We start from the raw sequence: 25,495 nt of genomic DNA, 5'->3' as shown, positions 1-25,495 counted from the left end.
TTATTGGTTCTGGACGCTACTACAGGCAGTACCATGGCACTTTCCCTCCTTCAGCGCTCCTGTGTAGTTCAAGCAGTCCCACCACTACCACAAAAGAGCTGTTCCTCTGCTCTCTGGTAGATGCTTCTTATTATGCTCTCTCATACTGACATTTTATTTCCAAATCTCACTTCAGAAACAAATTTCCTCTTCTACTGCCTTTAGTTCTCTTTCCTGTAGCAAGCATTTTAATTTTACCCTGTCATTACATGTGGTGCTGTAAAGATACGCTGACTAGACCATGAAAGGGCAGTCAATTCCACTTCTTAAACAGTCCTACAGCAAACAACGCATTTCAGCACCGCTGTGAAGGCAGAATGCCGTAATACTGTCAGGCTTTCGGAGAGCGGTGGTACTGGTATAAATGCAGTAACTGTTACTGAGTGCCCACCATAAATATACACTAATCACAGATTAACGTGTTTTGTCTCAAAGCTGTAAAACACAACACAGGTCCCATTAAAGGTATTTTCATTCGCTACAAACTGCTTTAATGAAAGGACGGTGAGCAAAATTGTTGACAGCAACATTTCTTTAAAGGCTTTAGCAAAAATTTTATAGTTTTTGCCATATAAATTTAATGATTGAAGTGAAAATTAGGGAAATTGATTTATGAATTTTGACTTTTTTTTCTTTTTTTTCTTTTTTTTTTTTAAATAAAAACAGCTCCTGGGAGAGAGCTGGAAGACAGTCACCAAAACTTTGTTTTGTTAAAAAGCTACAGAGCAATTTACATGTATTATGTGCTCACAGTCTAAAATCCATCGCAGGAGAAAGGCAACGTGAGCTTGAGCCTCACATACTTGCAGGTACTTCTTGATCCAGGAAGGAAACAACTATTTACCATCATTCTGAAAAGTATTTTGACTTTGTTGAAATGCCTTGCAAGTTCAAATCTGAGGGGCGCCTTATTGATATTTAAATGTGGTTCCTACTTGCTCAATACTCCTCTACCCCTGCTTTTTTTTTTTTTTTTTTTTACACACAGAAGCTGTATTGTCCGACATACTAGCAGATTTTCTTACTAGCTCCTGCCTTGTTCATATTTCTGCTTTCCTCAAAGCAGACATGAGATTGCCCATCGGAAAGCAAAGCAAGTAAAGTAGCTATCTCTGATTCTGCAGTCCTTTATCAGTAATCTGAGACCTATTTTCACTGAAAGTGGAGAGAAAGTAGTAGCCTCTCACTGAGTAATCGAACAGTGGGACAGCATGTCTCAATCACTTGTAATTTTCCATCTAGCTGGCCACCTTAAGGCTTACACGGCTTCTACTATACAAAATACTGCAATTTAAGGAAACATCAGTGATTGCACAGGGCCTGCCCAAAGCCTGCCAGCTAAAAGCTGAGGATGTGATAATGTCACTTGCTTATTTAAGAGATTATCTTTGCATATGTTCAGAGCCACTTCCGCTGAACTTGCTTTTAAGTAACCACTCACTGTATTTCACTCGCTGAGTCCCACAGAATCTGCATAGCTGTGGAGGAACAAAATGGATTTCTACTCCAGCTCACATTATTGAAGGACTGATAAGCAAACATTAGCGGCCAAGTCTGCCACAAACATCCCTGCAATCTCTTGGTAGACAACAGCACAGTACAGATGTGAGCAAGAGCAAAATACCACCCTCTGGGAAGAACTTGGTGTCAGTGGGAGAAAAGCAGCGTGGACCCTGTAGCTATTATTTCTACACCTCCCGCTGCATCTGTAACTTAAAGCTTCCTATGAAAACTTAAGGACTTGCATGGAATAAAAAGCAGGGCACTCTCCTTCAGCACAAAGCTGAGTACCCCCATCAACTGTGTATCATGATGCAAGCATAGCCCTTCGTGCTCAGTCAAGATTTTAAGTAAAAAAAGGCAAACAAACTCACAACATGCTCAACATACCCTCACTGACCACATTACTTTCTGACAGGTTCTGGATCAATGAACTTTGTGGTGTGACTTTTCTGCAAATGCAACAAAAATGTCTAAATCGCAACTGCATCTCTCCCCAACAGCACAAAGGAGATGGGTATTTATTTGATTAGAGCAGTGCAATCGATGATCAGCACCCGCAGGGGACAGAAAAAATTGACCACACCATTCTGCCACCAAAAACAGGACTTTCAACCCAGTAAGTACGGGCCAACTTACTTGTCTCCGTTATCATCCTGGACAACAGTGAGCTGGCGCTGAACAGCCAACAGCATCTTCACATCTCCGGTTACAGCATAATCAAACAGCGCGTTGCAGTGACGCTTGGCGAGCTGCATGGCCTTCTCCAGGAACAGATCACCTGCAAGACAAAGTTCTGTCTTCATCAGTTTGGTTGTCTTCCTTGCAACACCACCTTCTTTTGACAGGCTGCCAAAGAAATACAGAGTGCAGACCACCAAGCATTTTTTACTGATTCACTAAGACAGGTTGCTAATTACTCCCGAGAGGTAAGGAGAGAGGGAATAAGTCCCTTGGAAGCACAACTAGGTGCATGCTGAGCATTCAGGCAGCAGGAATCCTGAGAACAGTCCAACTCTGGAAGCTACCTTTAGTTTGAGTGGCACCAAATTAATTGCATTGATGCGCTCTTGCGTGTAATGAGACAAAAGGAGCAGCAACTCAGATACAAGCAACATCTAAGGACTCTTGTCCGTAAAACACTTCAAAAGAACCTCCCTTGCAGTTCTGAGTAGTTTAGACTTGAGGAAACTGAGGCACAAGAAGCGTAAGTGACCTGTCAATTATTGCACAGAAACTCACAGAAAAGCTATGGAATAAATGCAGGGCTTTCTGCCCCCTCTCCGACTCGAACCATGCAGCCTCTCCTGCTTTACAGCAGCAGCACAGAGTCTGTTCATCTGTTTAAAACATTCCAGTGTTTACAATGCTTAGTATTTGTAGTACCCTGATTTTAGATTTCTAAAAGGTACAACCACTGAGATTTCAAAAAGCAGAATTTGTCATGGTGGGGAGGCAACAGGGAGAAAGGGGAGGAAAGAAACTCATTTGTGGAAAAAAGTCACTCTAGCTGCTCTGTCAATACCCTTGTGGTTCTGTATCAGCAAGAAACCAGCGAAAATGAAACAGATGAATTTTCAAACCACAGTTGTCATTCTGGGAAGCAGTATCATCTGAAACAAGCCTGTATTTTGAACATTTCATGTTTCTATAAAACCTTGTAAGGTTAGAAATCACTAGCAGCAAACAAGTAAAACAGACTCTGTCATTTAAAGCACACATAGGGAGAGAGTGCCCAGGATTTCCAGCTACACAAAACCAGGCATTTAGACTGATTTAGAAGCATATCCCTGATGAACATGAATACATCATCTCTGTAAGCCAAAGACTCACTCAGCTCTCCACAAAGCTTACTGTTCTAGCCAATACATCACTGTGGTTCCTATACTATATGCCCAGGCTGATACATTTGTATTTGCTATTTACCTCTTAACGCTAAAGAATAGCATTAAGTGGGTGTTACGTTCAGGATATATACCCAGGGGAAAGGGTGTTAAGCATTTCAGTCTTTTCTCATTGTAGACATTTCCAAAGAACTGGATGCTGAACTTCCTTGGTTTCCCATATCAAGCACACAGAAGAGATATCCTTCAAAATACTACAAGATAGCATCTTTTAGTCTAATATCTAAATGCTCTACCCTGCAGTAGCCATTTCATGGAGCCTGTCCTTCTGCATCTAGTCTTCATACAATCTGGAGCTTGAAATTGGCTCTTTTCATGCCATTATAATATAGATAAAGAAAAGAAACAGTCAACTTCCTGCCTACAGCGTTCGTTACTCGGAAGCCAGGTCAACAACTCAGGCTGCTCGCTGGCGACTGCTAAATGGACGTTATTATTTCTTCACATATCGGCAAAAGATTTTGCTCTCTGAATCAGTCACGGGATTTATCACAACCAGAACTGCAAACGGCAAGTTCTTCAGCTTTTCTCAGGAGCACCATCTGTTTCTCAGATCGCTAGAAGCTACACCTTGGAGGTTTTTACAACTACAACCCATCTACTACGCGACTTTGGTTTCCCCGGCCACAGTTCCTAGTGCTGTTAATAGCAAGCATCACACAGGGCTGATATGCACAAGATAACATGCCCTCTCCCTGACCAAAGTGGTCTAGATCACACTGCACTTGGTAAAAGCCAAGAACAAAAAACTCCCTCCTGCTCATTCCTACCACTACCACATCTCTCTACTCCAACTGTTGTTTTTTTTTAATTTTATGAGAAGCATGATTACTTAAAACCTTTAAGAAAGTGACCATCAACTATTTTAAAAAACAATCCAGGAAAAGGAAGTCTTACTGTCTGGGAAAGGGTCATCTGTAGTCTTCATGTACTTTACAACTCGACTCCTAAACCATTTCTGCTGACTACTCTTGCCTTCCTCCCCTTTTGTTCACTGGTTTGATGTATAAGACTTTGCTACCCGACAGTGTTATTTTACTGTGTATTTGTCACATGGGAACAGATACATTTACATTTTAAATTCAAACCTTTAACGCTACTTTGCACGCAATTTAACAGTAGAATTGCAGGGAAGAACTACTGCAACAATCACCATCCATTAAAGCCTATCAAATATCAAAAGCCAAGTCAACCGCTGAGTTGTATTCCATGTACCCTCACTGCTTTCAGTGCTCCTCATACAGGTTTATTATAAAGCAGTGTTAAATGTGCCCAGCAGGCTAAGCTATCTCTTCTCCTTGAGTGACACGCAGAAGTTCTGCTGCCCAGTGGCAGTACAAAGGTGGAAGACTATCTACAGAACTATGTATGGGGAGGGACCTTAGATTTGGGGGGATGGAATCCCTCCTGTTTCCTCCAGGAGGCATTACCATATTTTGAAAACAGCAAGCAGCCGTTTATGGAGTTTCCAGTCCTTTAACACCAGCTTTGCCCATACTGCAGTTTGATCTACTCTAAATACATTTACTTGTTCACTTACCCTGCCACCTGCAATCCGCTTCATTTACTTCAGTTTTACAGGAAGAAGCATCCTCCTCCTCCTTCTCATTATCACCAGAGGTTCTGCACTCACTCCTCTCCACAGTTTCCACTTTCACGTCGTGTTTCAGGTCCCATTTGTCACTTTGCTCATCAGAGCTCTTCCCATCGTGTTCAACTGTGCTATTTGATAGTCCTTCAAACAAAAATTAGGATCATTAGTGTCCAATATTGTTGTTTTTTTTATGCAAGTGATAAAGCTCAACTAGCCATAAGCAAACCCTAAAGAACTCAATACAAAAATTCACTTTGACATAGGTGTTATCATTAAACACTCATGAATCGTAATACTCCAGGTGCCAACGCACACGGACAGACATAGCGATGTAACTTGCTCTAAGGTGATGTTATGTTTTTGACAGCCTCTGCTTTAAAGATAAACTTTTATATATAACAACAGATATACCTCTCTCTTTATGGTACAAGAATGCAAGTCTGAAGTATTCCCAGGAAATCTAGCAGAATTACTGAGATCTACTTTTGTTTTTCTGACAGCAAATTCATCCCTGAGACTTTGGAAGTAACAACAGAGTATTCAACATGTAGATCTGAAATGACTGCCCTATTTTAGGAAGCCAAGGCCCTTATTATTAACTTCATCTTTTCCATTGACTTTCATGTTATTTCTCTGGGCTACTGCGTAGTACCAGACTGCGGCAACAAAGGAAGATACCTTTTCTCTGGTCTAGTCCTTGGGTCACCTGTAACCAGCATGTTCAAGGAAGCGAAAGGGCTGTTGCTCGAAACGTACGCTGAATATAGAAGCACCTAGAGGGGTTTTAGTGACTGCTTCTCAGGAGCGAGCAGGAAAAAGCAACATGCACACAGGTAGACTTGGAGAGAATTAAAGAGAAGCAGGGCAGTATTATCAGTATCACCTACACAAACCCCTCTGCTGCTGGAGGTTCTAGAAAAGAGACTGATTCTAGGGAAAAAAAAATAGCCCTCCCCAGCACGCTTAGCTAGACCTGCATGACACTTCAGCTCATACCGTAGAAGAAAATGAAGATGGTCAAACTCAATTCAACTGTTGCAAGAACAACATTCTTACTCTTACCATGTTTCATTCCAGCATTGGACTTTGTTGTGCCAGGGTGGAAATGCATCCCTCCAAAAGCAGAGTATCCATATGAAGGATAACTAAACCCTAAAGAAAGGAAAAAGATGAAGAATTAATAGAATTACACCCTAAAGCAATGAAAACACCATCTGGAAGAACACTGAACCTACAGAACTGAAATTTTGTTTTCTACATACCTTCTGCTTTATTCCATCTGATTAAGATAAATTGTCCAGACTGAAAGTGAACTCTTCCCCACCCCTTCAAAAATCCAAAGAAATTCTAGATGGTTGGCTAGAGACACTCTCTATCCCAACATCCATAAGGCCACACAAATGTATTATCACTAGTATGCTTCACCTAAAACGCAACTGAGACTTCACAAGCTGCTTATATGCTTTCGAATCTTTGCGATTACAACAGGTTTGTATTCTGGTGTTATGTTACAGATGTGCTGCTAGCAATGCATATAATTTGAAAACTGCTGCTCCGTCCCCTGCTTTAAAAAAAAGTTGCAAAGGTATTGTGGTTCAGATGACATTTGCTGATCTACAGGTTTTTAATGCTCTGCTGCAAGAATCAAAGCAACGCTCTTAAGATCCTGCATCTCAGATATGTTCTGGCTTCGAAGGACAGAGCACAGTAGAAAATTTACTAAATAGTATCTCAATTTTTTCAACAGTTCTTTGCACTCACAGGGTTAATTTGCCAAATTCCACTCCTGGTCTCAGAAATAATTAAGAACTTGTTTAATTTTAAGCATCCAAGATGGTACTTAGCTGTCTCATGAATTTCAGTGCTTTGAGGCCTTAGGAAGCAACAAAGCTAAGGTATGATGGATTCCTGACTCAGACTCCCTCAACTAGAAAGGTGTTGTCTGTGACTTAAAGCTTCAAGGAAGAGGAAAAAAAAGTCACCACAAGCCTTATATCCAAGTAGGAAGGCAAAGGATCTGAAGAAATATTTAGAAAACAAGGAGATGCTTGACTGAAATGAGTAACGTTGATACAAAGACAGGAGAATGAGGTCTTATCTACCTAGAAGGAGACAAAATCCTCATCACATTTTGAAAATCAGAAAAAATATCTGTCCTGCTCTCAAAGTAGAACCCCTTCCCCTCTTCACCCAAAACTGCTGCCTTACCAGAGCCAGCACCGCCACCTCCCCCTCCATACATGCCACCGCCTCCAGCGCCACTGCCTCCACCGTAGCCATCAGAGAAGTTTGGCATGAGCTTCTGTCGTTTCCTTTGCACTTCTTCTTTATCTGGGTTAGAAGGAATAGACGGGATAAGGCGTCACTCCTACTGGTAGCCGTGCCCAGAACAGGATGTGCACACAGAAAGCATTACTAAATTTTACTAGTCTATAAAGGAAAATGCAGAGTGCTGTAGAAGAGTCAACTCTCTTCTGGCTCCAAATAAGAGAACAACCTCGTATGTAATGGAGCAGTGAGAATTCCTGTGAGAAACAAGCTAGTGCCAAGTCCCGAACCAGACCAACAGCATCACTCGGGCCCACGTGGTCTCTTCAGGTATGTCAGGTGCCTTGTGATCAGACCAGGAGGGAAACGTGCAGAGACGTCTTAGGGGACTCAGAGTTTCCTTCAGAAGTGTCTCATGTGCTTAAAGCCCTGGAAGTCAGCGGTCCCAAAATTCTTCTATGTCTATGCCAAGTCATAAACCAGCACAAGCGCACTGAACCCCAAACTTCTTCAAGAAAATTTGCCTTTGGGGAATATAAGCACAGGCTCTTTTACTAAGCAAATCTACTTCAGAAATGGACCCTTATCAACAGGTCAGCAAATCACAAGGCACTTTGATTTCCAACACTGCAGAGTACCTGCAGTGCCCTCTGAACTTTTGTTTAAGGGTAAGGATGGCAAAAAAATGGTGAAAACAATGTTCGCTTGAAATGATTTACTTAAAATACCAGAAAAGCCACCGGAATAAAGATAGCTTACTTTCAGGCAGGACATAATACTGTCAAACCATGCTGAGCAGCAGCAGAAAAAAGCCTAAATATTTTACAGTGTAAGTACAAAACAATACTTTGCCCCCCTGGAAAGCAAAACGCAAAGATTTCAATGAAGTATCCCAGTGACTGGGGAAAGTGAAAATGTCATGACAAGAGCTACAAAAATAGGGATACAAACATTACAGGAGTTAAAATCCAGTAGAACTGTTGAGGAAAGAACAAAATATCCTTCCTTCATTAAACGATCTGGTAGTTTTCAACAGCCATATGACAAAAGGAAATTTCATGCACAGGCACATCAGTCAGTGCATCAAATGAGATAGCTGAATACATGAAACAGTACACTGAAAAGTGCGTTATTTCCAGGCATACATGATCTGTAAGTATGTATGCGTGCATGCACCAGGCATACTCACACTGATGAGGAGAGAAAACTCTAGAGAGCAATCTAGTCAGAGAAACAAACAAAAAAATCCACATACACATGTCTAAGTTCGTGTGAACACTTGCAACAAGGGAATAAAACAGTCCCTAAATGGTAATTTCATTATTAGGTTGTGTAGGGGATCCAAAATTGCACATAACAATGTCAAATTAATTTTACTCCATTAAGAGACACATAAAAGAGGTTTGCTTCAAATCTCGCAACTTTGCTCTGTAGTTGTACACGTCACTTTCCATACAACTTGTGCCTAAGAGATTCCCGAAATCATTACTGATACAAAACCCTCTAGCAACTCCAGAATTTTTCATGGATGCGTGCTTTCTGCTATTTTATTATAATAGGTGTAAAGTAGATTCCCTTGGACATCAACCACCACCCCTCCCTCCTCAGCTGTCCTTAGGCCATTACCACTGATGCACACATATTTTAGAGTTTGACAGGGCATTGATTTCAACACGGATCTAAGCTAGGCACTGAAAACATGCAAGATTAGGACTTAATCGTGTAACCTGCAGGCAGGCAAACTGTTAAGCAGAAAGATTACTGTCTTAGTACAATGAAACACCAATTCTGACTTGGGCCTCAAGGCATTTCCATATCATTAACATTATTGATATTTAAAACCATGATTGCCGCTGCCATTCACGTCAAACATGTCAAACGTAGACTTTAAAGGGCACAGATCTGCTAGTTAAACTTCTTTTCACTAACAACTTAGGAAGCAGGTCTGATGCCAACTATTCTACTTCTACTAAGCAACTAACATTTTAACTCAAGAGACTGAAACAGCACTTTCCCTGCTCCCACAAAACGTGTCTTGGGCTTACTTTACTAGTACAGGCAACTGGAAAATTCAAAAACATCAGTGAAATTGTGAGGCATGATGGTAAAAGGAGAGAACTGCAAAACACATACTTTTTCCACCAGATACCAACCAGTCTTTGGTTTAAGGTTTCATCTGAAAGTATTGACAGTAAAATGTCCTCAGATATTATTTTGCAGAAACTCAGAGGAAGAGAGTGCCATCTACTGTACAGACAGGCACGCGTGCCTATAGGAAACTTGCACGGAGTAAGCCTCAGTAGGCAAATACTCACAGATTTACTGCCTACCAGTCCAACAAAAAAACCTACAAACCCATTACAGAGCTACCACTTTTCATATTAGCCGTGTACAAAACAAGGAGGCAAATATCCTAGTTTCTAAAAATAACAACTACTACCGCCTCATCCAGCAAGTCTTATCTTACTAAAAACATTCCCAGGGACCTTGCGGTTTCTGTTTCCAATATATAAAACAGGTTTAATTAATTACCTTTGATTTCTGGATAGTAGAGAAAAGGCTTTGGTTCGCTTGTTTCTAGATCAGATTTCCGACGCAGTTGTACAAATACAGATGCTGGCTTTGTGATATTGACATCTCGATACTTGGGTGTTTTGAACACAATAGCAAACTGTGAAGGAAACGATAAGCACATCTATCATGGAGCACGGGTTTTGACAACTTTGCTTTTACGTTTGTGTTATTTTGTAGGAGTTGGTTCACGGCTTGGGAGGCAAAAGTTCTTAGCAAAAGGCTGCTACAACAATAAACTGCCATTTTAGTTTTCAGTTGCACTTTTGAGTTTGAGTCCTAAAGCCTTTTGAGAAAGACATGCAAAGTATCACCACGACACGTATGTTAGTGTGCGAACTGCACTGTTTGTCCCCCCATCATTTAGCATCTATTCTGTGGCTTTCTAGTGTGTTCACAGGAGTTTTGAGAGCTTTTTATATATCCTATCCCAATCTACACTGGCACATGTTAAAGCAACGGGTCTATCTCCCAGTTTCCTTGCACTGTATTCCTAACCTGCCTGGCTACCTAATGTCTGTCTTTAAATAACAGTTTAGGAAGTAACCAGCAAAAGAAGAGGTTAGTATGGGATACAGATGCTTTCACCTAATTTACTAATTATAATAGAATCCTAGTTTACAGAGATGAGAAAATCATTAACAAATGACAAATGCTCTGTTACTTACCTGTCTATGTACATCTGTAGGAGAAAAGTCTCCAAAGCCTTCCCACATACCTCCATTCTCATCCTCTTCATAGAAACGTATCTGTATGTCATCTGCGAAGAGTGAAAGAAACACTCTTTGGGATGTTTGTGCATTTGTTGAACCTTTGGCTAAGTTTATTTCAGATAAAAAATCAACACGGTTGTGTTTTGGCTGGACGATAATATTACATGAATAATACATGAATTATCTTTGTCCGTTTTATGAAAACTTCATAAATAACCCATTTTTTACATCAATTTTAGATCAGTCTAATTCTAATGACTTCACTGGAGTTGCTCTCTATTTACTGAGCAGTAAAAGGAGAACTAGGTTCACTACCTCTTCCTATTCTAGGGCTATAAAACATTCCAGAGGAGCTTTATTTGGAACAAACATGTAGGGAGGGGAGAACTTGAAGTGTGAAACGTAGAAACCACCCTCTCTCCCTCCAACAGTTTCAGTTCAAAAAACTGTAGCAAAACCTGAAGTGCCACAGTTCAAGTTCCGCTTGCTGCTGGCAGAGTGCCACTTTGGAGCTGCAGCTCAGAGAGACGGCAAGGGTGTGAGCGAGCAGCATGTCAGCAGCGATCCTTCACCCCCAAAACACAGCACGGGCCAGAAACAGAAGATTTGGCTTCTGCTCCTCTAAACAATTTTACTTTCATTCTCTTTGTATTTATTTATTTATATCTTTAGGAGAAGCTGGGAAGTATCACATTAGCATATTCCTTCGCCAGCACTCCTGGCGAGAAAAAACTAGAAAAAGCCTATTCTTTCCTAGGGTGACTGATGCAGGACAGGCTTGTGGAGCAGACAGACTGCTTCCTCTGATCCACCACCTGCTAGTCTCAAGACCGTGAACCACCACTTCCAGTGCTGCTGTCCTGCATGCTCAAGTTCCTTCAGGCAGGAGGCTTCTGAGAGCAATGAGGTCAGGGGAAACCCCGATCCGGCTGAGGGGAAACCCCACCTCAGGGCTTCCACTGAGTCAGACTTTTATTTATTTATTTTGTGCACAAGAGTTGTGTTTCATCTCAGTCCTTCTGATAGCAGAGGGTATATACACTACTGAAGGAAAACAGTTTTTTCAAAGCCCCCAAAGCCCCCTCTCTTTCCTAAGTGGTAGAAGAATATTTGCAAGAGAGAGAGGTGGAAATATTTGCAAGAGAGAGAGGACAGCCTGTATTAACAGAAAACGTCAGTGTGGTTTTAATGCCATGTGCAGGGACTGATTTCAAACAGGTGAGAATGGGGCACCCACTCCACCATGCAATCTACACCAGGGAGTCTCGGGTATTACCTATAGCTGAAAAATGCTAAGGATTTCCCTCACTCCCATTTTTTTCTTTTGAATTCAGCCCAAATACTACAACCAACCACATTAACCATTATCCTCCTATCCAAAAACAAAGCATCCAAATCCACACTGCCCAATCCTGACACATTCATGGCCATGAACAGAGACTACCAAAATGAGTATGTGAGAAGTAGCTGTTTACACCAAGTAATCTCTACTATCAGCATATACATAAAAATGAAGTTACTAGCAGCAGGGCTGAACACATTCAGTTCCCATCGGTGGTTAACAGAGAATGCTCATACTTACCCTTTATAATCAGGAACTTAATAATAAATCAGACACTTCAGAATAATTCAGAGCAGGTGTTAGATCATGGAGTCAAACATCACCCAGGACCCACCACCCACAAAAAACCCAGAACATGGGCAAGGGCAGAAATTTAAGAACAAAAAAGATGATCACGTGTTCTCTGTGGAGGTAACACAAGCCAAATTTGCTTTGCAACAGACTATTGTGATTTATTCATTTTCTGGACTGCTGGCCTGACTTCCCACAAGGCTGAGTGCCTACCAATCCTGCTGCGCTATCAGAGCGGCAGAATATGAAGGCAGCACAGCAGCCTTCATGAGTACTTCAGATGAACGCCCTGGTGTGCCTTACAATGCTCGGGGACTCTTACCTTTCTGAACCTTGTCACAGAGAAGGTAAATCTCTTCCCCTCCTGTTACGCACCCTGCTGTTCTGTCCATTCTTACGATTTTTAAGTTGGAGGCATTGGGAGCTTCTATTGAAAGGAAAGATTAAAAAAAATGCTTACCTTCATGAAAGTTTTAGATTTAAAAAAAAAAAAACCCAAGCACAACACACAGAAATGCAGTAGAAAGGCAAGCCTCCAATAGAACCTACCTAAATTTGTCTACGTTTTTTTAAACATGAAATCAACAGTTTTTCCATCTGAAAGGCATAATCTTGTATCCTCTAAGCTTTGACTGAACTGTGAACTATAAAATAAGGCCCTGGCCATTCCAGCACAATTACTGCACTAGTAAAGTAGCACAGCAGTGAACTCCATCCAGCACTCTGCACTAGGACTAACTTTATGACAAGAGTGCGTTACGAGAGAACATAATTTTTTCTTCCCTGCTTTCTTGACAGCATGACACTCTTGAGAGCTGTTCCCTGTATCTCACTATTTGAATGCAATATGCAATGCTTTGCTTTACACAGTGGCTTACTGGAACGCGTTGTCAGTCCTTGGACAACATCCTGGACTGTCATCAAAAAGCCCACCTCCACGGATCTTAGTAGAGGCATCAATGGATACCTATTGGTCCTCAGGACAGAACTATCATCTGGTAAGTAAAAGCCACTGTGATAGACAGTTATGCTACCACAAGCTGTGTCTTTTCTGGGGAAGAGGCCTGAATGGTGCCAATGAAGAGTATTAGAAAAAACCAAAACCTGAGAAAAATCTGTTGGAACTAACAACCAAGAATTCACCTTGGGAGCTCAGGAACTAGTAACTGCCATCTAAGTAGCAACTTACAACAGCAGAAACATGCATACCGAATTTCCCCTCTACTCGTCTCCTTAGTTGGCGTCAAAATTCTGATGGTCAGATTCAGAAGGATAGGATAACTTCAATTGTTTTTGTATGTATGGCTTGATACATGCTCTACCTCTGTTGATGCTTTGTCCTCCTCCTCTTTGCTTTACAAATACTCTCTATCATTAGGCAGGTGTGAGAGTAATGAAAACAAATGGAATCTGTAATTGTTTCTAATGAAAATCAAGATTCTTCAAAGACACTGCTTGGTAAATCACCTCAGCCTCCAGATGAAAAGATTGTGTTTTGTCATCCAGTAAATGCAGGCCACGTGTGCCGTAAGAACAGCAGACATCATGTTTTTTCAATGAATATATGCAGAATGGCTGTGCTACATCACTACGTTCCCCAATTAATAGCAAGCACCAGACTATATTAGAACAGTTGCATTTAATACCTTTTTATCTAGACTTTGTCCTTAAAAAGTGAGGATACAGACACGACTTGCACAAAGAAGAAGAATGGTCTGAGTCATTACAGAACGACTATCAGGAAGATGGTAACCCACAGCTATGGGGAGGAAAACTCAGGCAGCAGAAAGGGTTCAGGTAAGATGAGTAAGTATAATCAAAAAGCATGAGAGAAAACACTAAGTGAAAGGATTCACTTAGAAAAAAGACAAATAGAGGGATGCAACAGAAGTATAAAAAATACCGACAAGGTCTAAAGGGAAAGGATTGAGAACTCTGGCTGTGTTAGTCTCACAAAACAAGGACAAGCAGATGGCCAGCAAAACTGAAAGGTGTCAAATTCTCAACAGGATTGAAGCAAAGTAATTTTTTCCTCGCATCTTGGGTGACAAGGCTTTGTCATGGAAAGTAACTGAAAACTCTGCAAAATTCAAGCACTTCTTATGAATATAACATGAATTTACAAAATCCTCATAATAGAAGTGGCAGGATTAAACATGCTAACAGCAAAATAAAATCTTCCTTTATGACTTATATCACCATCTATTAAAAACCAGAATACCACCACGTGTACTTGGACAGATACGGGGCCAAGTATCCATGGGCTACTTGTTATTGATCAAATAACAGGCAAGCAGCAGGGCTGGATGAGTCTGCGTATAGCAATATCTACATATCATTTTTGTATGTACAAAAGCTTGCCCCTTATTAAAAAAGTAATGAAAGCCAAATATACTTACTGCTGTCATATATTGCATCTGATATAACAGGATCAAGCTTCCGTGTGAAACTACCATTACTGTCAGGGAGAAAGGCTGTAAACATAAGACGCACCACACTGAGATCCATTTCTTTAGTCTGCTGTACTGCTGCCTGACGAATAATTTCTCGTTCTCGTTCTGGAACCAAGAAGTAGACAGGTGAATTAACACAAGGGGTAGGGGACCCATAACAAAACAGAGAGCACCTTCCAAACATTGCTATCAAAAGGCGCCAATAACGAGGAAATGTTTTCCTTTTCATTTAGCATCCATCGGCTTCTCTCTTTTTAAGCAGAGAGGAGCAGCTATTCACAATATACTGCATTCATCTTGCAGTTTGTGCATCAGATGTTATTTAAGATAAGGTATATAACTAAGAGACATACAGAAAATGACTATTTTCTGCTCTCAACTTATAAAGGTTGCGGAAAGGACAGAGGCCACCACTAAGGACATTTGAATGCCTCTGTAGAGTGCCTGAAAGCAACGTAGACCACAGGTTTTACAGGGATATGGGTGTAGACCACAGGTTTTACAGGGATATGGGAGAAATGCAGCTGAACGAAACAAGTATTCTCAAAAGAAGGTCCCCATGTTACTTAAGGATATAACGTCTTGCAGCAATAATGCAAAATGACTCTATTTATCAACTTATTAAACAGGATAAAAGCAATGAAATGTAGGTGCAGAGGTGGGTACAGGCAGCTATGGACAGAAGTTGCTCCATTCTCACCTGCCTGTTGACAGCAAAGACTCTTTCTTTCAGATTCCCTAAAACACTGCAACAACACACCACCTCTTACAGCACATAGGCACAGGCTGTTTTCCCACCCAAGGCCTTTTTCTGCCTAAGAACCGGTGTTTTCAAACGCTAAACCTGTTTTTAGTAAAAGACCTATTAAAACCAGGCCATCATTTCTACATACCGGTTAGCTGTCTGTCTCCACATCCTTCTGCCTGCAGATAGCCAAGTTCAGGATGCACCAGGAGTCCCGGATTGTAGCCTTTTTTGCAAGCATCTATCATGCGTGTTTCCAGAGTTTCAAACACCTTCTTCTTAGTGACATGAAGTATTCCAAGATTTGCAAACCTGCCAAATTTTGATCGAGAGAAATATTTCCGTAATGGTTCACACCAAACCTGCAGCAGGCAGTCTCTCACTTACCAGAGGCAGCTACACAACTGAAGTCAGCGTAAGGACCCTATAGGCTTACTTAGGCACTATTAATTCTTGAGGGCAAATTTTCCAGCAAGAAAAATTGAGCCAAGCTTACAAAACAGGTAAAATTTGCACCATTATATGGCGGCGATCATAAGAATGCATGGGACTTTCCCACGGCACAAGTAGTAATCTATTAGGTTTCAGACTTATACTGTGGAAGCAACTTACAAAACATTTGAAAATCTGGTTGTCACATTTTGTTTGCTCTGTCTTGGCAATGACATTAATACGTCATTCTATAAGGCTGTTACGCAGCGCAACTGCTCGGAACAAGCTCCATCCGTTCAAAATGATTTGGAGAGCAAGCTAAGAAGCTAAAAACAGCGCAACATTTTCCAAAAGAAATGTTTTAAGCAAGGCTCTGGACATTCAGCAAGACACTTCAGGTATCTATTTGAATGAAAACTTCCGTAATACAAGATCTGCTTTTGTAAAAATCTCCTGGCAAATTTAAAAATCAATTAGATCTGCAAGTATGAAAACAAGACAATAACTCAATTTTCATGTGGGTCAATTGAGGATAGGAAAGCTGCTTCTAAACATCTGATGAAAAACAAGACAGGTTAGGAAATGAGCCAAACTTTTAAAGATGAAAAGGAGCATTTCAAATAAAGCTATTTAAATTGTTGTGCTTGGTAAAGTTAGTGCACTGGGCTTGGACATCAAAAGTTACAGTTTAAAAGAATCTCTCTCTCCCAACCTTCTCAGCTTTTTAAACTGCATCTTCTTCACCAACAAAGACATTCTTGAGATCACAGAACTAAAACTCACAGCCAGCATGAAACCTGATCTAAGCCTGAAAACGTAGACAGGAGCCTCAGCTCCATTTACTGATATAAACAATTATTCCTTTAAATTAAACAAGAACAGACCAACTACAATTTCACTATAATCTCACTGCTTTAAACTTTAAAAGTTTAACTCATTTAGTATTTTCATGTTTATACATGTCTTGCATTAATTTCAAATTTCCTAATCCTATTTTCTTAACGCTTTTCACTATATTCCTATCAGCAGATTTCAGCAAAAGTAAAATATTGATCAAAATGGTAACAAAAGCTTTTCTTCAGTGATTTTACAGTCCCTTCTCTTTGATCGAAACTACTTACATTTTAAAGAATGGGCTTACAATACAAATTTGGACTGCACACCAAGAGACTGAAACTCTACAAATTCTAAGTGAAAATCATGTGCTTAAACCTATTTAGCTTGCTTAGGGCAAATTCTACAAGGATAAACAGAAACCCCATTTATTTTTCTATTTAAGATAGAAACAAAACACAGATCAGAGCGTGAAGACTACTGCTCCACTTAGCTGCCTCTTAGTAATATTTTTGCATTGCTTCTTACAGTGTTTATACTTGATCCTCTCTCCCTTAGCCCAGCTTTACAAATGAGTTGACAGACTTACCCTACAACCATATCTTTAGGTCCTGCATTAACTGTGCATACTCCGTCTTCACAAAATTTACCCACCAAGCTGTGAGCATGCAAGTGGACGTATTTCCCATTAGTAACTAACTGGACGATTACTTTTGCAGGTCCAACATAATTGCAGATCTGTAAGTAAATATAAAAAAATAAGGGGTTGTTTGGTTGGGTTTGTTTTAATGCAACAAGTAATGACTCCAGTGGAGTATTTTCTGTCAGCTACGTACAACCAAGCTTACATAAGAGCAATGTGTATGCATTTTCCCGTGAAATACAAATGACAAACTAACTGGACCAGATCATCACAAAGAAAAGCCAACACTTTTTTTGTAATTAAACTTGACATACAAATGGCAGCAGTAGTGGCCAAAAAAGTTAAGAAATAAAACAAAGCTAAAGGAAAGTAACCTTCTGTTTCCCAAATCATGAATCTCAGTTTTACATTCTGGCCAGTTACTCCACATTGCTCTCCTTAAATTTCAATTAGTACATTGAATTCACAATAAACATTGTTACTTGTTAAGAAGCATACAGAAAATGTAAGTATTTAACAAAAAAACCTGCATTATTTTGCCCAATTTGAAAACACTTAAATTATTTTTAAGTATTATGATTGTTTTAAAACATTTTGGCCTCATTACAATGACTCTTCAGGTAGAGATTTTAAAGTGAATTAATTCTATATTCATAGGTATTTTGTTAGTTCAATAAGCTACATCAACACACATTACCCAGTCCAGTAAGTATTTTCCTTAAGTGTACATGAGGATATATGCTAAATCCCCAAAGATTTTGCAGGACCGGAACCATGATAAACCGGGTGCCTTCGTATTGCCAGCTCTGGCGGACTACAAAGCTTTTTTTCCCTGTTATAGTTTCTAATCACCATACATTTTTTAACAGCTTTTAAAATTGTGATGTCAAGTAATGCCTCAAAAACAAACCTAAAATTACTAATAACATACCGTATTGGTAAGTTATTTGCTTTACATATATTATTTAGAACTTTATTTTCTTTCCTCACAAGTAATACTCCTCAAGTCAGTTATCGGTTACGCACCACTTTCAAATTATGCTGAATATAAAATTACCCCACTTTTAAAAAAGCAAACATTACCTTCCCTTCCAATTCACTTAATTAACCCTTTTATCAAGGTTGGGTTTTTTTTCCTCCTCCTCTAATTTTTCTTCTAATTTGCCTTGGGCAAAGTTCTTTGTATTACAGCAGCTTATAGATCTAATCAACCAAGGTATTAAAGGATCACGATAAACATTAAAGTGATGAATCAGTGATGAACTGAATACTTAAGGTTATATTGTTGATAAAATGCTGATAACCAGGGATTGCCACGATTTCACCACATTACTAAGTCCTGCTAGTTTCCTTCCCTCCAGTTAACCCCTCTCTTGAACCCACTCCATCACAGCTGCAACACTCTGCATACGTACAACGCGTGCCTTCCCTGTCTTCCTGTTCACTGCTAAAAGCAAAAAAAAAAATCCCAACTATGAAAAAGTTGTTCCAGGAGGAACAGGTGTGCAAAAGTCCTCTCACTACTCACTGCCTGCTAGTTAACTGTATCATACCGTATTAATGTGCATTTTACAAGTGGCAGTTTCTAAAATACAAAACATGGGGCACTCACGCTTCCTCCTGTTTCCAAACTGTAATCCCTCCTGGACCGAAACAATACAGAGATGCAGAATAATCACTGCTTCGCCATTTCCATCAGTTACCAGCAGTGAGAAAATGCAGGGATCCCTATGTAACTTTCACAAAGTCATCTGAGAATGAAAACGATGGTGTTTGGTGCTACATGTCACCACCGCTACTACAATTAACTTCTCAAGAGGGGGGCTTTTTAAAAATTATTTTTGTTTTATCCCTCACTAAACAAGCCTTTCCCTGCTATATAGTTCCCAGCACATCTATAGCGTTATATTCATTATGAGTAACATGCATGTTCTAGTATCACATCAGAAAAGTTCAAGAAAATCCTTCATCAGCTGTAGAAACCACAGTGAAACTGTAGGTAGGACTGCCTGCACGTCAAGGACTTTCCAGCCTCTGAAAGCAGAACATATAACTGCAGCGGTAACCAGATTGCAATCTCCCCGTTACTCAGCTCAGCATGATCTTTGTCGTCTTTCTCCGGGGAAAAACAAGAGAGTTTTTAAAACGTAACGCCTTATGTAGGTCATAAGGCAAGAAAGGACTATTTTCGTCATCCAGTCTGATGTCCTATGGTGCAAAAGCGACAGAATGTCCCTGAACTGTTTCCTACCTATATTTCTTATAGACAGACTTTCCTACTTGATTTTGAGGCATCCAGGTTATCTTGGTGCCCAGCAAAATAGCCGCAGTGGTTAAATACCCTTATGTACCATAAATTAAACCTGAAATAATTTTTCGGTGTCTTTGAATCATTGACACCACAATTTCAGAATAACTTAAAATTTATTCTGGCACTAAGACAGACAAATAACTATCACCTTTTATGTAAGAACTTAGAAAACACTGTCAAAAGCATTAAAAGGTAGACAGTGTATTACAATGCTGAATATCTATAGAAAACTAAGTATTATGGTCTTGACACAAAAACATATGCTCAACGTGAGATGGGGATAGCACGTGGGTGCTGTACTACTGCTCAAAATCAGAGCTGTGATCTGAAAAAATAGCTACTGAACTTCAAGTTAAAGATAGTGGAGAAAAAAGAAAATAAGGAGTTCCTGGGAAGAGCATAGCTGTAATACTTGATTACATCCTGTACTGAAGCAGCATTCAATTGATCTAATCTGATAAAGTTAAAATGCTGCAGGCTCACATTTATCTGCTGTTTCTGTTTGAGAGATTTGTCTGAGAGATTAAAAGGACCCTGTGAACTTGCAATTGAGTCAGCTTCAAAACAAGAGTTAAAAGTTTTTTCAGTTATTTCACGTCCTCCTGCGATCCAGACTCCAGCCAGTTTTTTATAGTTTCTGAAACTTTACAAAAACTTTATAAGAACGTTCTCCTACTTCAAAGATGTTTTTTCCAGTTACTCTTACAAGCAAGAAGTGAAACCAACCGGTCAACGACAGAAAGCAAATGATGGAAAAGACTATGTCAAGCCTACAGAGCCAGCAAGTACAAAAATACCTATTTCTCTTTCTAATCACTTTGTTATAGCAACTATAACCCCAGTCCTGCCTAACCTTCAGACTGTGACTAGTGCCGTCCTCAATACGCGCGTACAAAAAGCATTCCACAGGTGAGGCATTGCTCATTCTTTATGAACAGTATGTTTTCACAGAGCAGCATCTTTTTTTTTTCCCAGTTGCTAGTTTAAGACAAAATACTTCAGATGCGGTAATGAATCGTTTAGGCAAGTGAATACTTACTTAGAGGTCTAAGAATAAGCAATGTAAAGTAACTTAAACTAATGGGAGCTGAAGATCTTCTGATCCTCTCACTTCAAGGTCACTCTCATACCAAAAATACAGAGTTAGGTGCTCTGCTTTAGGAGCCCAACTAATGAGACTCGAGTGCCCCGTATTCAGCCAAATTAACCATCACAGTAAAAAGCACAAATCTCACTGAATTTAGCTTTGGCTGAATTTGGTTCAGTACAGGTTTTAAGAGGGGTAAAAATTTATAACAAAAGGTCTGCTCATTCTTGTCTCATGTTTATTCCTTAATTCAGCCGTTAAATGAATTTTTAACCTGTAATCAGCGATCTATCGCTCCACAGTTTAATTCCTATGCGGGGGGGGGGGAGCACATATGCTGCTCCTTTCTTCACCAAGAAGGCTCATCAACAAAGTAACTTGCCTAATTTTTCTTAAATTTCCCTCCTGAACTTGAAGTACGTGCTGAAATCCCCAATTTCAGTAAGAATGCTTACCTCCAAACTGAGGTATAATTTAGGATAGCCCCAGGACGTGACTGGATGGGCAGCTCTCCTGTTCGGGTGCCTGGGTTCGGGGCTGCCTAACTGGTATGCAGCTTCAATTCCCAAGCTGAACCGCACAATGTCCAAACTCATCGGCAGAGAGATGGTGCTCAGTAGCTCGGGTACACCTCTGAGCAATCGGTTAACTCAGCCTCTGGGCTGGAGCTGATTTACATCCAGCTCACACAGAAGAGGCAACTTGAGTTTGCAGCCACCCACGTAGATTTGCCCCGAAGGAGATGAAAATTCAGGACATCTCCTTCTCACCGCTATTTTCAGCAAATTCTTTTCACACCCAAAACTGGATCAATTACTTCAGTGTAAAACATGAAGATGCCTACACTAACATCAGTAGGCAAGATCAGGACACACATGGTAAACGTGTAAGAAGGCCAGTGGAAATCTTCTGCACAAGTTTTCTCACAGTTTTTCAAATACATAAAACCAAGCAAATTATGAAGAAAAAAATTAGATAGTTAAGTAAGCTGGTGATAATACTAGACAACTGAGTTTTATTCTTTCTTCTTATACTATCGACTGTTTTTTCCCCTGGACAAAAAGCTAACGATGAATAAGCACCTCAGGAGCTTTGATTTCAACTGTTCTAGATAGTAAAATTTTCCAGTGTTGTGTTACTTACGCTAAGCAAACAAAATGAAATTTAAATGAAGATTTTGGGTAGCTTTCTACTGTAATCATGAAACTTGTCATGAAACGTAACTTCATTGTAACATGTCCAGTATCTACAACTTCTCTGCTCTCCTTAACTACATGCAAAGTTACACAAAATCCTCTGAAAACCTAAGATGTTTTGTACATAATATTAGGATTACTGCTAGCAAAGACAGTGTTAAACAAAGGAATATAATTCCATAAACCATAAAGATTAATTAATCCCATTTTTGATAGTATAGAAAAATACTCCTGTTATCTAGACTCTATTTGCCATGACTGTCCTGTTAAAACAAGAGATTTTAAATCAATTCCACCTTGCTGGCCAGTGCAGATTTGTCCTAAGTGTAAAGACTGGCGTTGCAGAACTGCTACACTAACTCCTGACCTAATATACCACGACCATCTCCTAATACACTATACAGGAAGTGCTTAAATATGTAATTAACTACCAAATCATCTTGCTTAGAGACATAACAAAGTCTTCAGCACTCCAGCCTTTAGATGAAAGATACATCTTGATGTGTTCCAGCTCAGCTACAAGTTGGGGACTAGGTGCAGGAAAAAAAAAAAGGGGTGAAGTTGAACAGTCCAGATTATGCAAGAGGTCATATCAGATATATGTGTTTTCTTTTGGCCTTCAATCCATAATCCTACAGAAAGGAAGTAGGGAGACTGCAATGCTTTTTTGTGCACTGAAAATGTCTACTTTCAGGACATCTCATGGTAGCTACTAGTAAATTACATCAGCTTTCTGTGCAGAGTTGGCCAAGCAGAAGAGAGATCCCAACGTGAGCTGACCACACCATGATCAAGGTTTAAAGATCTGTCACAAAACCTCCTTTTTACAGTACAGCCAAAGCTCACGCTACTGTCCTTTCACAGCACTGTGATCAACTAATAGAGGTTTTATGCTGAAAGCCTTGCACAAGAGTAAGAAAAAAACCCCAAACAAACAAAAAACCCAAAATAAAACAAAATCCCAATGCAACAAAAAACGGTGATCTTCAGTTGTGCTCACCTCAGTTACGACAAGGTGAGCACCCTTTGACAAAACACAGGAGAGACTTACAGGAAAAGGTGCGAAACACTTCTGTCTTTACTGGCACCACTTGAATCAAGAACAGGCACGAACAAGCAATGGCCTTGAGGAATTTACTTGTTGTGTTCCCTTGCCAGCCTCTCCCAGCAGGTGTTGCCATATGGGGATTTGTACTAGAAAAAACCCAAATGCACACAGTAGGACGAGAGGGAGGGAGGGGAAGGGACACACGTGTGTGTGTGTGGGGAAGCTTTAGGTGCAATTAAAATCTGATGATCAATAAAAACAGAGGGTTTGATGGAAAGCCAAAGAACTTGCTTTCTAGTTTACTCACAGTGAAATTCCATTTCCTGTATCACTCCTCATTGCATATCTCCTTGTCATGCTATTGTGCGAACCATCACACCTTTATAAAGTATCATTGGACTGGATTCTAAAGATCTGGCTCAACTGAGGTCATGTATTTTATATCTGAACATACCACTGAAATCTCATTCATTGGTTCATCATTACCATCACAATAGGAAAGGAAAAGCAAGTAGATCCTTTGCCTGGGCTAGTAATTTTTCATTGGAGTTTTGCAAGGCTACATGAAATCAGCTTTCCCAGCCTCTTCTCAGTTCACAAGACTAACACCCTAGGCTATCTCAGCCAATGCTGATTATTTTCCATTGAGTCATGCTCATACTCATTCATTATGGAGATGTAACTGTTCCAAACTCCAGCCTTTCTCAAGAACTGCCGAAGAACTACACGCATATTGCGGAGAAAGCTGAGGAGTGGCACACAGCAAGACAGAGGCTGACTGCTTCCCACTCTTCCCTCCCATAAAGGAGAGAGTAAAAGGTGACACGGTAATTAAAATACATTAACCCTGCTCCTCATGAGACAATCTCTAGTGCAATAGTTCAAAGAGGTAATGCAATACCAAGACCAAGATTTTCATTATGTTCAACAAATACTGAAAAGACACAGTGTATCTTTTCCTCACTTCCATGGAAAAAGAACTTGTGGAACCATAGGCAAAGACAGTTCTTCTCTAATCCTAGAATGATTAATCACCACTGTTATAATCTTTATATTGCGCTAGCACAGAATGTTTCTTTGATTAACATCCTTGAATTTTTTCCAGGGAAAAAAGCCCCAAAAAAACATCCAGCGAACACCTGAACATAATGCTGCTTCTATTAAAATGAGACTTTTCTGTTGACTTTAAAGGAATTAAGCCCTTAAGAACAGAGTATCCTAGAGGTATTGAGTAAGGAGTAACATGAACAGAAAAAGAAGGAAAATTTGGTAAATAGCATCTTAGAGTGAAGTGGAATAACTGACCAGACTCGTGCTTTGCAGTATGCTAGAAGTGGAGTAATTGAGCAGCTCAGGCCTTGATTTATGCTAAAATTGCACCTTAAGGAAGAGCTCCATTAGTCTGCACGAGGGCAGTGATGTGGTAGCTGCAGGAAATCTTACGGCTCAACTGCTGGCAGATAAATACAGTGCTAAAATAACTCCACAAATCTGAAGACAACTACCTTTTCAAAATCAATTACATTCTGAAAGCCGGGATTGAAATGCAGTCAGTCTTGAGTGACACAGAAATTTATGTCAATACGCAGAAAGGTCCTATACACATACATATGGTACTTGCATTCAGTTTGCAAAATTAATGATTAATGTACTTACTTTGACCTGAGGGTATGACTTTTTGTTCTTTTCACTAGAAGCACCAGGAAGTCCACCATGTGAAGGCCCTTCGCATACGTATCGGAAACGAAACCCCCTCTGTGGAAATAAAGGAAAAGAAACTTGAACGCTGTTTAGAAACAGATGTTAAAAAAAAAAAAGCACACGCATGCGCCTGTGCACACGCACAAACAAGACTTGCCCCAACAGCCCACAAACAGAAAAGTTACAACTGTTCATCTCTGAAAAGCTATGAGTGCTGGCTGACAAAGCACCACTGAACTGTAGCCCTGGAGAAACTGTTCTGTTCTCACTCTTACACACAGCAGCAACCCAAATTCTCACTCTTACGCACAGCAGCAACCTGAAATTTTTCTTTCAGTAAGTGAAGATATTTTGAAGCAGAGATCTCTTTATATTCTCAAAACAAGATGAAAATTAAAAGACAGAGAATGCAAGAGCAGATACTCTTTCTCCCATGATTGCTGCTAGGTAAAGAGAATTGAAGGCAATAATAATCAAGGAAGCCCAAAGCATCATAAATAAAAGAATAGGGATGAAACAGAAATGCTTCTTCCTTCTGGGAAGAGCATGTGAAAGCTGTATCTACGAGTGGAGTCCAGAAACAGCACAAAAGCTTCAGGGGACTTTGAACGGCTGAGTTTTCATCTCAGCTACATAAATAGATGTCTGAGTATACTTTAGGGAATAGTAGGATATTAGCAACAGAGTACAGCTGTCCATTTATTCCATTTTTATTTGTACGAAATAACATCCCCTTTACAGGGTAGTCTGTAAGGCACAAAAGATGCAACTCTTAAGCAAATGTATTTGGTAACTCTAACTCTACTTAACTATGTTATTTCAT

At 40.0% G+C, this 25,495-nt stretch overlaps 1 protein-coding gene across 2 annotated transcripts in view; it reads right to left on the bottom strand.

The window, feature by feature from the left end:
* NFKB1 (nuclear factor kappa B subunit 1) overlaps positions 1–25,495 on the bottom strand; it is a 61,227-nt gene that overhangs the window by 11,361 nt on the left and 24,371 nt on the right. For both annotated transcript variants that reach the window (XM_087736717.1, XM_087736718.1), the window contains exons 5-15: positions 24,628–24,726; positions 17,276–17,424; positions 15,569–15,732; positions 14,622–14,780; positions 12,545–12,649; positions 10,545–10,636; positions 9,838–9,976; positions 7,246–7,368; positions 6,100–6,189; positions 4,984–5,178; positions 2,179–2,320 (exon numbers count right to left, since the gene is read on the bottom strand). In XM_087736717.1, coding sequence (XP_087592843.1) covers positions 2,179–2,320; positions 4,984–5,178; positions 6,100–6,189; positions 7,246–7,368; positions 9,838–9,976; positions 10,545–10,636; positions 12,545–12,649; positions 14,622–14,780; positions 15,569–15,732; positions 17,276–17,424; positions 24,628–24,726 — 1,457 coding nt within the window. The remainder of the gene's footprint in view (positions 1–2,178; positions 2,321–4,983; positions 5,179–6,099; positions 6,190–7,245; positions 7,369–9,837; positions 9,977–10,544; positions 10,637–12,544; positions 12,650–14,621; positions 14,781–15,568; positions 15,733–17,275; positions 17,425–24,627; positions 24,727–25,495) is intronic.

This window comes from Nipponia nippon, unplaced genomic scaffold (genome assembly GCF_047370975.1).
Source record: "Nipponia nippon isolate SJK-2023a ecotype South Korea unplaced genomic scaffold, ASM4737097v1 scaffold_6, whole genome shotgun sequence".
Lineage (NCBI taxonomy): Eukaryota > Metazoa > Chordata > Aves > Pelecaniformes > Threskiornithidae > Nipponia > Nipponia nippon.
Note: the sequence above shows the minus strand (reverse complement) of the source record. Positions and strands in the feature narration are given on the sequence as shown.